General features: G+C 36.4%; 1 protein-coding gene across 2 annotated transcripts in view; it reads left to right on the top strand.

Moving 5' to 3' along the window:
- Window positions 1-1,397: 1,397 nt before the first annotated feature.
- The window catches only part of COBLL1 (cordon-bleu WH2 repeat protein like 1), a 99,843-nt gene continuing 89,432 nt past the window's right edge, over window positions 1,398-11,808 (top strand). For both annotated transcript variants that reach the window (XM_017835189.1, XM_017835187.1), the window contains exon 1: window positions 1,398-1,474. In XM_017835189.1, the coding sequence (XP_017690678.1) occupies window positions 1,413-1,474 (62 nt within the window). In that variant the 5' untranslated portion in view covers window positions 1,398-1,412. The remainder of the gene's footprint in view (window positions 1,475-11,808) is intronic.

The raw sequence follows: 11,808 nt of genomic DNA, 5'->3' as shown, positions 1-11,808 counted from the left end.
TAAGTGGAACAGTGCTAGTGTAGAATTATAAAATAACATATCCCATGCATCAGGATGTCAGTAGGTGCTAGACAGAGTATCCTGGGACTGGTACAAATTTATGAAGGATATCACTGTGACCCACGAGAAAGAAGTTGTTAGTGTGAGAAGATGAAGTAAACTTGATACAAACAGGAAACTGGATAAGCTGTTGTGTTAAAATGTTTATAAATTTTCCTTCTCTATAGAACAATGATAAATAAAAAGTTGTGTATTTTCATTGTAGTATACCTACCTTTTTTTTACTGTGAAAAAAGAAAAGAGTACAAACAAACCTTTAAAGTGCTGTTTTGCAAATGCAAAAATAACGTCTTAATTGGAATAATGTCTTAAAGGAATTGCGGAAACATTTCTACTTGTTATTCCAGGATCTTCACTTTTGGATTAACTCTACTACCAGTACTCTTGTAAATGAAAATCTGTATCAATGTCCTTGGGATTCCTGCAAATTATCAACGGATATTAAGAATTGATTGCATTTTCTCTTTTTAGAATCATCTTGATCCAGACCAACAACTTGGTTTTTTTTCTCCTGTATGAAGTGTTAATTTTGCTTGAAGTATTAAACATATTTCAATGCTGAAAAGACTAGTTCATGAACACCAGCCTTCTGCATGCTCTTTTACTTGAATTTAAATTTTTGTGAGCTCCACAGGACTCCAAAGTCTCAATTATGAACATATATGGTTTACTAAAAATGCAGAAGTGGTCCTATTTACTTCAACATGAAAATAAGAAGAAAGGTTTAAGTGTGTGTTGGAATACTGTAGGAATCAAGATTTTATTCTGATTTATTGTGAAATATTGATCATTACACAGACTAAATCTAGACTGGCTAAAATATTTTGGGCAGTAGACAAAGTACTCGTGGGATATAAAGAAATAATTCAATTGGTAATTTTTAGTGGCTGTTCAATAATGAGACACTCAGATAAGTAAATGTTCAGCAGATCAATAGACAGTGTTTTATATCTAGGCCTTGCAAGTTGTATCTTCAGTTTGATACTGAAACTATTTTTATTTTATTTTATGTTTAAAAAACCCCTTTAGTGCATTATGTGTTTTTGTGGTATTTAAATATATTTGTCAGAAGTGTGGGAATAAAGTTGTAATATTCAAATGTCTTCCTCTAAACTGGACATTACAAGGTAATTCAAACTGGAAATTAGTTATCTTTAACAAAAAGCAATTACAGCTTTTTTATATTACAAAATATTTTCATACGTGCAAATTAAGCAAATATGTATTTCTCCTAGGGAGAAGGAGGAAAGAATAGAGCTCCAAATTTTTTAAGTTAGTCCTGTCAGAATCCAGGCTCCTAACATGGGACATTTTCATCCTGTCCTAGAGGAAATGTGAAGTCTTTTTCTGGAATGGAATGGAATAAGGAGAAAGACCAGAAAAACAGATGGCACTGTATTGCTAGGAACAAGAGGTGAGCAAGAAATAATCATGATGATGAATTTGAGGATGAGGTTCTGTCTGTAGGTTTCTCTAAAACTTTGCAGTGCTGAGAATCTGCAAGAAATAAAAGATTGCAGTGATATCTCTTCTTGCTGACAAGAGTTGTGGTAAGGGTGACATATGGTATGTTAAGAGAAAACAGTGGCCAAGTTGCTTTCATTTTCAATGTACTTTAGAAACCTTTTCAGCATAAAAACCACTGTGACAAGGTTGTCTCAACTAATGTTAAATGCAGAGCAGCCATTTTAACTTCCCAACACATCTCCTCTATAGCCATCGATTATTACGTGAATTCTGTTATTTCCTCTAGTATACTGATAGTGCATGACTCGTGGGATCTTTTAATAAATAGGTAACAAAATACGTAATAAGTCAATACAGACCTGATGATTTATCCGGGAGATACCAGCAGCTGGGAAATTCGGTTGTTGTTTTAGAAGCAGACCAGCAGATGGTGCTCGAAAATTAGTTGCAGCATAACTGAGTTGTCATGGTGAATTTTCAGTTCATTTTTTTTTCTGTTTTTGTTCCTTATAGTACGACTATTACACATATTTCTGAATTAAATGGAAGTGTGAATAAGGATGGAAGAACAGAATACCCAACACTTTTTGGAAATCAGTCTCTGAGTTCTTACTATTTTTTTCCTAGCAATAATTGTTTGTTTTAATTTTGTCTTTTATCTTATTATATTAATTAGTTTCAGTTCAAATGCTAACAGTTTTATCTTAAAACTGAGGTGGTTTGTCTGGTAGATTTAAGCATAATTGTAATAATATTTTAGCCGTGATGGTAGATGCAGATAGTTATTGGTTGCTTTTCGAATAAAATCTCTGCTTGAGCTGAAGTTAAGCTCCAATGATACAAAATAATCTTAAGAGCCTTGGAAATTTTATACTCAGTGTATTAACCATAAAACCTTCTGCAAATGAGAAGATTCAATGTTAATTTGATATTCAGAAAGTAAACATTGGCCTGTGTTAAAATGCAGTAAGCTTAACATGCTCTGCTATCCTGCTATGTCCCAGTCTGGCTGTGACAACCTGTTGACATGCTATATTCTAGATTGTGCAGATGGTATGGCCAGGTACTTTGAAACTTGGCAGCTTTACAGTCCCTGCTTTCTTGGATATTTCACTTGCAGACACCTTGATAAATGTCCACTTCAGTTTATGCAACAGAGTGTGAAAATGAACCTAACTTGGGAGCTGTGTAAGCCCCACCCAAGGTGGATAGTCTGTTTTTAATTAAATATATTGGCAAGTTGATGAAGAAGTTTGTTTGAACAGTAAAAGCTTAACATTGGCAGTAACTGCCTTGAGGTAGCTGTGGTGGAAAGGAGAGAGATTTGACAAAACACCAAAAAAGTGACAAATAGCGTAGTGGTGGTGGCATTTTATGAGGGAGGGATGATTTAGATTGGTCTTGGCCAGGACAGGGATGTGATATACAAATGCAAACTTGTATATCAGGGCAGACAGCTGCGCAAGTCACTACTAATATAAGAAGTCTGTGACAAGTAACAAAGTTTGGGATACATAAATTCCAGGAAAATGCAGGTAGTGTGCACTACAGTGGAGTTTGGGAGGTAGAAATTTTATATGTGCATACACACAAAACAAAAACCACCCGTGCATTCTTTGGAAAGGAGAAAATGCACTTTAGAAACAAGAAAAACTTGCTGAACAATATGCAAATAAACAAGGTATCTGTCTTTGTTTCTTGCTGTTAAGCCTATTGTCATAGGCTTACTCTTAAAATAAACTTGCCATTAGTGTTTCAACAGATGCATCAGGGAAGAAAAGATTTATCTATTTATTGTTAAGTTTCACATAAAAGGAGGCACTTTAATACAGGACCTTTGGAAAAGCATTTTCAAGTAATCACAGCTCCCGTAGTTGATCTGCACACTCTTCAGTTGGTGCTCAGCACACCTGCAGTATCCATGAGAAACATGTCTCTGTTTTATTCTGGAAGATACTGAGATTGCTGCATTTCCAGCAGAAAAAAAATTAAATTACTGAAGTATTAATTAGGATTTAACTCAAAATTGTGTGCACATACATACAATGTGATTTTCATGGACCTCAAGTATATGTCTTCAGACCTCTGATAGACTGAGAATGAATCAAACTACCCAGAAAGTCCAAAGCCATGCATGTGGACCTGACTGACTTTCAGGTATACTGTAGGCATGAAGAGAAAAAGAAAGCTATTGCTGTAACTGCCAGTGTCACAAATCCATTTTGGAAGTTATGTATGCTGTGACATGTCTTTGAACTCAAAGCTGATCAAATAGTTTTCTATTCCTCAGTTCTTATTCTGAGGATAGATGAGCCTCTTGTATATAGAACACTTCTCTTTGCTTTCTCAAATATAGGAATGAAGTAATTTGTTCATGTTTTCAGTGAACGGACAGGCATTGTAACGGTGTGTTTTGATTTTGTGGACTGTATGCAATACCTGAACTTCCATGGCCAAGTTAGGGACAAGTACAAGCAAATAATTTATCTGTATATCTAGAGCCTTTGAATACAGCTATTGCTCTGTACTGCACATGAAGTTAGAGCTGCAGCTCATGTGCAGCTTGAAGTCAAGGCCATTTATTAGTCAGTCTACCCCAAGGCAAGATGCTTTGGGCGTGTTCTTATGGAAATGGTCAGGAGCTACTGTGGAAACAAAAAAATGATGGTGACTATTAAAGTTAAGCAGTCTTTCTCTGTAACACTGCCATCCTTTCTTGGGTTTGATTTTTAGTACTTTTGTTGCTTTGTACTGCACTTCACATGCTGTCCATCAGCCTTCTTATTCCGGTAAAGACTCTGTTTAAAAGCCTTGTTTCCTGCTCTGAATTTTTAATAATCTTCAAACAGTTTCATTCACATTCATTCTTGGCTAAGGGATGAGATCATTCTTCTCTTATACAGAGTGCATATATTTATATTTTTGTTGATCTCATCCACAGTAGACTTGGTCAGTCAGAAAACCAGCATGAATATGCTGAGATGGAGGTCATCGGGCTGAATGTCACAGAGTTCACGCATGCAATAGTTGCTGACTGCTGTTTTTCTGTGAAGAATAGGAGATTGCTGTGACAGAGGCTCTGAAACCTCTGGCAATATGTAGTGGACAAAGACAGCAGCAGGCTCAGAGCAGGCCTATATAAGCCTAATGGTTTAGCACCTGTTTTGATAACAGCTTCAACAGGAAGCTGTTTTCACCTGATGCTTGTGGGCCAGCTAACATATGATGCCCCCACACTAAACTGGCCCTTCAGGAAAATGCAGTATTGATAATCTCAAAACCTGGCTCTTGCAGTAGGTTATTGAGGCTTTAGAGAGAGTAGCCTGGTCTCTAAATCAAATGGCACAGAACTAGTTAAATCCACAATATGCATTAGTTGGCCCTATATGTCGCCTGGGTAAAATAGCATACTGCTCTGGCTCTAGGCATAATTTGTGTGTACATGCATGTGCATGTGTGTGAGAGAGCTCAAAGTATTTAGAACTATGGGAAGGACACATAGCACCTCCTGGGACTGGTAAAAGACTTATAGATAGCTCTATACAGAGGATATGGGAAAGAATACTGGTTAGTACAGTCAAACCACACCAGGGTTCGATCTTTTTCCAGGTTCCTGTCTAATTCAGCAATATAGACACAATCTGCTTTTGTGACTGGTGAAAAGTGTGGGAGAGATGATCAACTGTCTATCAACAATACCAGGAGATGCCTCTGTACCATTTACAGTTTTCAGACAATGTCAGAACAGGCTAATAAGGACTAATATAGACCTGTTTATGTAGTTCCTTCTTAATACAGACAGGCTGAAATTAATTCCAGAATTATAGCAGTTCTGTGTTTTACCTGCAGAGGGCATTCATACTATTCAGTTCATCATTCCTATCCAATTGACAGGGAAGGGATTATTTACAGTTATCTCAGTTAAGGGTGCATGAATCAGGAGCTTTATGATACTTGGTTTACTGAGCATACCTGACATCCTTGAAGACACTGAGAACCTATAGCTGCGTGTATATGAAACAGCTGAAAAATGCAGTTGTGAGAAGAGTTGTAAGAGAGGGTTAGACATTTCCCTAAGCAAAAGTACTTTGAGCTTGCTGAACTATTTTGTTCATTTTAGTTATAAAGTGTTTTAAGTTATTCTTATTATTAATTTCTAACCCTTTGCACTTTAATAATTTTTACGCATAGTTTGTGCCCAGTGCAAAACTCTTAAACTCCTTCTTAATAAAGTTATGCCACAAACATTGCACAGAACTTGCACAGAGCAACAAAAGTTACAAATATGAAAATTTTGGAAAAGACATAATGAAATCGATCTAGAATGTAGAAAGGTGATATTTTATTTTCTTGGAATGAAGAAGCATAAGAGGAAAAATATCATTTTATCAGGGCTATTAATCAAATATTTTTCAAAGTATTTGTTTCAGTTTTAAATTTATTATGAAAATGATCATTGTTCATGAAGAGGGAGCATGCCTCTTTGGCAGGCTCAGGAAGTATCTTCATAAAGGATCTCCCCATCCTGGAAGTGGCAAGGGCAAGGAATGTAGACTAGCTGGAAGAACAGGTCTGAGATATGGTAACCCAGGCCCATTGTATCAGACAATGGCAACTGCTGAACAAACACTGGCAGGGCAGTATTATTCTGCACAAGAGACAAGCTGAAGCACAGAACACTTAAGAAACTATTCATGAGATAGTTGTTGATCCTTGGATGGCTCAGGAAGTGAAGATGGCTGTTAGAAAGTTAGCAGTCTCTAACAGTTGAAAATAGAGCTTTAAGAAACAGAGAGGAACAAAAGGAGTCTGCCTCTTTTTGAGACTAGGCATTCTACTTTTGGGGATTCATTCTTATCACAAGGTGTAAGACAATATTCTAGGAAGTCTGTATTCATTATGTCAAAGTGACTATGAAGTATATAATTGAGAATCCAGGGCACTGAGATGAGAATAAGATGCTTGTCAGGAAGGTCATCTTTGGCAGCAGACACACCTGTATTGCAGAACACAGTATTGCTAGAGCTGCAGGTTCCCTTCATGCAATAATCCAGCGTGTATTCATGAAACTGAGAGTGACTGAAAGCTATATTCCAACTTCTCAGTGCCTGATAGCTCTCCCCTTAGATGCATATATTTCTGTAGTCTCTTTATACTGTCACAAGCTGCTTGACACACAGCTTTCTCCTCTGAACTCTCATCAGCTCTCTGACAAAGCTTATTGAGTATTCCTTAGTGGAACTTACATAATAAATATTTGAGTGCACTCACTGCAGATGGTGTGCTAAGACTTGATGCTCTCAATCATATTTTTAATACAGGGGCCTTTCTGCTTATTCACACTTCCAGTAAAAGGGTTTATGAGCCTTAACAATTTTACATGTGACTAGGGTTACAGTGATTGCCAGGTGGAAGAAATTCAGGAAAACTTTTCTTGCTGACTGACACAGAGATCTCTTTCTGTAGAATCCACCCATCCTTACAACAGGCTATATTATATTAGGCTTATGGTGCCTAGTGCATATATCTAGGTATGGGAGCATAAAAAATACTCTTAGGTCAGTTGGATGAAATTTTGCTAGAGAGATTAAATTGCAATAGTTACCTGACTTTTGTATGCCCTTGGGTAGTGAAAGGGAGGACTGGAGGAGTTGTTGGAACTTGCTGTTTGTTGTAAGTTTGGCAAGGGATCTTATCTTCTTATTTTCTGTGTCATGTATTGCAGATTAAACACAAGTACTATTCAGGCAGGATCTGCTGGTGAAGTAGATCCTGAAGCAAATGAGAGGTGAGATTTCTAGCAGAATTTGGAAAAGGCATTACCACCCTGTGCCTTTTCCACCAGTTCCATAGTGGCAATCATAAAAAGTTAAATAGATTAGATTATAATTCCACTAGTCGAAATAGGTCACATTTTTTGTCATGCCTATTATGTAAATTTGAGTGTTGACTTCAGAGGTTTTGAGATGACTTTTACAGTTCAGTAAAATCTCTGTATTTTTTCATTGGACAAATTAATAATCTCTGGAAAGTATATTTAGTCTTGATGAGAATTCTCACAAAGAAATGATAAACTGTACGCTAAGCTAAAACATATAGCACAATCATGTCCTGAGGTTTTTCTGTAAGTTCCAGCATGCTTTTTTCATACCTTGCTTTTACCAGCTACTAATTTTCTCCTTCAATAATTTAAATCTTTTCTGTTAATCTGTAACTGATGTAGACTGTTTGGAAATGAAATGCTACAGTTCTAATCAGATTGCAGTCTGATGGCATTTTGCAATGTGTGATACTCGCTGGTATCTGGTGCAACCTGGAGAGATCTCTGGAAAGGCCAGTTTGCTGGTTAAACACGAGGAGTAAACTCTGTTGCACAGAAGGATTTAAGAAATATTATTTCACTTTCTTCTCCCCAGCATCAGGTTAAATTTCTCATGGCTTAAGCACATTACAGATTTGTAGTGTTCTGTCATATCATACTGAACTTGGATACCTTTTCTGTGCTGTACTCTTGTTTTTTACTTGGATGATATTTGATTTGCACGGTCATCAGAGAAAGCTTACAGATTTTAGTCATTTTTAAAGTTACTGTGTACAACGTAGACTCCTGTTTCTAACAGTTAGCTACACGTAGTTGCTACAGCTCTTGAGAGAAGATCCTCTTTACAGTGACCGTGATAATGAATTCTGAACGCTACCCTCGCTATCTCCCCCATGTTCTATTTTGCTGAAGATTGCGAAGGGCTTCTTTTCTTATCATAAGCCCCAGATGTCTAGGATTCTTTCACAGAAGTAACTTTCAAAATATATCTCATGATTTAATTTAGAGTTAAGAAGAGAGACTTAGTTAAAACTAGAAAAATGGACATCTGTAAGGGCAGAACTTCAATACATTACAAAACTGTTACTCTGAAATCTGCCTCCTGGCTTTTTTTCTCCTTCAGCATTGTGATTCAAATCTTTCTCTGAACTAAAACTGTGTTCAAAAATTATATTGAAAGAGCCATCAGTTAGGGGTGATCTTTGCAATGATCAGTAGTTTTTATTGGTATCCTTCCAGGCACATACATAGCGCAGATGGAAATTCTGGTACGAATTCGCTCAGAAGATAGGACAGCAGTTCTCAGCTGTCTGCCTTGTGCAGGTGAACAGGCACGATTTTCTGATTGAAGTCTCAGCAACAGCTATGCATAAGAAAACCTGCTGTATGTAGGATTAGGACATAAATCTTAATAAAATACAAAATATGCAAGATAGTATTATATCACGTATAAAACGAGGTACATATTGTCCACAATAATAAAATTTATTAGGAAAAAGAAAGAAAAAATTAAAAAGCTTCCACATAAATTTAAAATAGTTTAAGATAATTCCCCCTTACTCGTTATTCCCTATCCAAGTGATCCCTCTCTAAGTCCAGTCTTTTACCTGCTTTTGTGAAGTAATTTAAAGAGAAATGGAGACTTAAATAACTATGACCTTTGAAAAATGAGACTTCTTAACAACCTTGAAATCACCTATGCTTGAACCTTGAAACATCAGGTAAATTTGCAACCCTAAGAATCACAAAGCATTTTGATCTTGCCCTTGAAGTCAGTAGGTTGTGACGTCCATTGTGTCTGTGTGTTCTGCATTGTTGAGTCAGTAGAATAGGGTAGAATAGGTTCTCTTCTTTCTAGAGAGTAATTTCTGTTAGGTTTAACTGGAGAAGCAATACATGCTTCTGTGATGTGACTCTTAGAATACAACAGATTCACTTTTGTTGTTTGCTTTGCTTTCAACAGAACATATATTTCGTCTGATCTGCAAATCAGAAGCATTGTATTAACTGTATAAGATGTATTCAGGTTAACTAACAGCAGTTTAAATCTTTATGAATTAGAGTTTACTTTTTGTCAGCTGAAAATTTATTTTGTAACAGATATAATTTATCATAAGAAGGATTTTAGAATTGTTATTTTATTGAAAGACATAAGAAAAAATTAATTTTATATTCAGTGATTCCAACCAGAAATTGCAGTTGTCTAGATAATTAGGAATTTAGTTGTCTCTGCCATTTCAGTTTGAAGTACATAAATTCTGATTCACATTCACTACCTTTCAGGTTCACGTAGGAATGATCCTACTTGATGCAGCTGCATCACTTCTGTTCTTTTCATACATTAAGACAGTAACAAATTTGATATTTTGACTCGGACTGTCGGTCAAAGTCATCAGATCTTGAAAAGTACCATCATTAAACTCTTTTAGTCTTCACTAAGAATGAGATTGTGGCAAAATTCATATTGCACTTTTCTTTATCCACTCTGCATTTTTTTCATCAGTGGCACATGAAGTGGAAAAAAGGTGGCTTGGAAAAGTTAAAAAGAAGTAACAGATATTATTATTGTTGTTGTTGTTGATAGAACTATTGTAATAGTTATACAGTCTATCCTGATATTCACTCTGATCTAGAGAGAGCAGAGTGACTTGGGGATTAAAGCTTCAGTAAGCAAGGTTAACCTTCTGTCCAGCCCAAGGGCATTATTTTTACTTGTGCTATGAATTTGTTCCTGCACCTTTGTGTTCCTTAACCATGTAATCTGGCCTTGCCAGACATTTTTACCTGTTGATTCTCTTCCTCTCATCTCAGTCTTCATATTTTATGCTGAAAAAGTCATGTTTCCTTTTAACCTTGATAATCACGGTCTATGATTTAAAACAATTTCCTTCTGCCCTCACAGGAATCTATCGTCTGAGCCACTGTGCAGCTTTATCTTCCTGTTCTTTTTTCATTCTCTTTAAATGTTTCAAAAATTTTCTGCCCTTGGGCCAAAGATCTTCTAAGGTGCATCTTGAATTACTTAAAACGGGTTATGCAGCAGGGTTCTGTCTGTAAAATCAAGAGACAAGAGTTAGTTCACTTAAAAAATGGTTGTGTGACTCAACTCAAATTGATTTCATGTTGATCAGAGTCAACAGCTGCTTATTTCTCGAATGTAGTCTCATAAGAAATAAAATGATTAAAGAAAAAAGACTACAAGCCAGTTAGGGTTACATTTTATTTCCCCTTTATCTTCCCTCTACATCTGGGCAGCTCAACCCTATTTCTGTCTTTTCTCTTTGACTGTTTGGCCTAAATAGACTCTGATGCATTTAATTAGCATATACATGTTTATTTTTGTGAATCTTAGCCTGGAATGAAGCCCAAGAACTTGTATTTTACTATAATGGCCTGACTTCTAAGGATCAACCCAGTCAATAAGCATTTCATACACTGCTAGGGAGAGATAAAACATCTCCTTGTCCTTCTGCCTTCACTTTCAGGCACACTGACCTCAAAGTTGTTAATGAGGCCATTCAGATCACCACTTTACATAGAGCTTCTAAAGTCAGTACCCAAGCAAGTCATTTACCAGAGCTGTAATTTACCTTCTAACACCACCAAACTGCCTTTACCAGCTCTTTGAATGCTTAAGTGCTTGAAAGGTGTGGTACGTTACAATGTAAAAAACAAGACCGAAGGCAAAATCTTGAAATAGTAATTACAGTAAGTTCAAAGAAACCACATACATCTATAGCATTCTTTTGCCTTTATTAAAAAATGAGGCCTTTCTGTTTTCAAGTCAGACCACCAAATATATCTAAAGAACCACAGAACATAAGAATAGCCTTTCAGTGGCAGACTGAATGTCTTATCTAGCCTGGTATCCTGTCTCAGACAATGTCCAAAAATGGATGTTGAGGGAACACTATAAATGAAGGGAAAGCATGTATACTTCCATAAATATTCCTATCATCAAGCAGTATGTGGTTCAGGAACTTCCTGAGCCAGAGATGGTGCTTTGTATTTAAGAACTCTTGATGAATTTCTTTCCCATTAACTTGCCCAATCTTCTCCAGGAAGAGATAGGGGAGATAAAATAAGTGCTCTTTTAATTTTCTAACCTTTAGTTCTGAGAAAAACACTGGACCTATTCCACAAAGTCAGAAATAGCTATAATGCTGTTACAGCAGCTCAGTGGCCTATGGCTTCAGGTAGAATGACAATGGCAATTTCACATCTCATGGAATAAATGTGTGATGCTGGAACTGCACACTGGTCATGGAGTGGGACTGACTGACGTATTCAAAATCTTTTTGCCATATTTAGTTGAGTTCTTCTTTCCAAAGAAAAAGCTTAGAAATACCTTTAATTAGGTACTTAAAAGCTGAATCTTTGGATGTTTTAATTGTGCGGTTGTACTGCTATGAACAGAATTTTGCAGAGTCTTCTAAATCTGGTCTAGTGCCCAAGTCATA

This window comes from Lepidothrix coronata, unplaced genomic scaffold (genome assembly GCF_001604755.1).
Source record: "Lepidothrix coronata isolate B3197 unplaced genomic scaffold, Lepidothrix_coronata-1.0 Scaffold250, whole genome shotgun sequence".
Lineage (NCBI taxonomy): Eukaryota > Metazoa > Chordata > Aves > Passeriformes > Pipridae > Lepidothrix > Lepidothrix coronata.
Note: the sequence above shows the minus strand (reverse complement) of the source record. Positions and strands in the feature narration are given on the sequence as shown.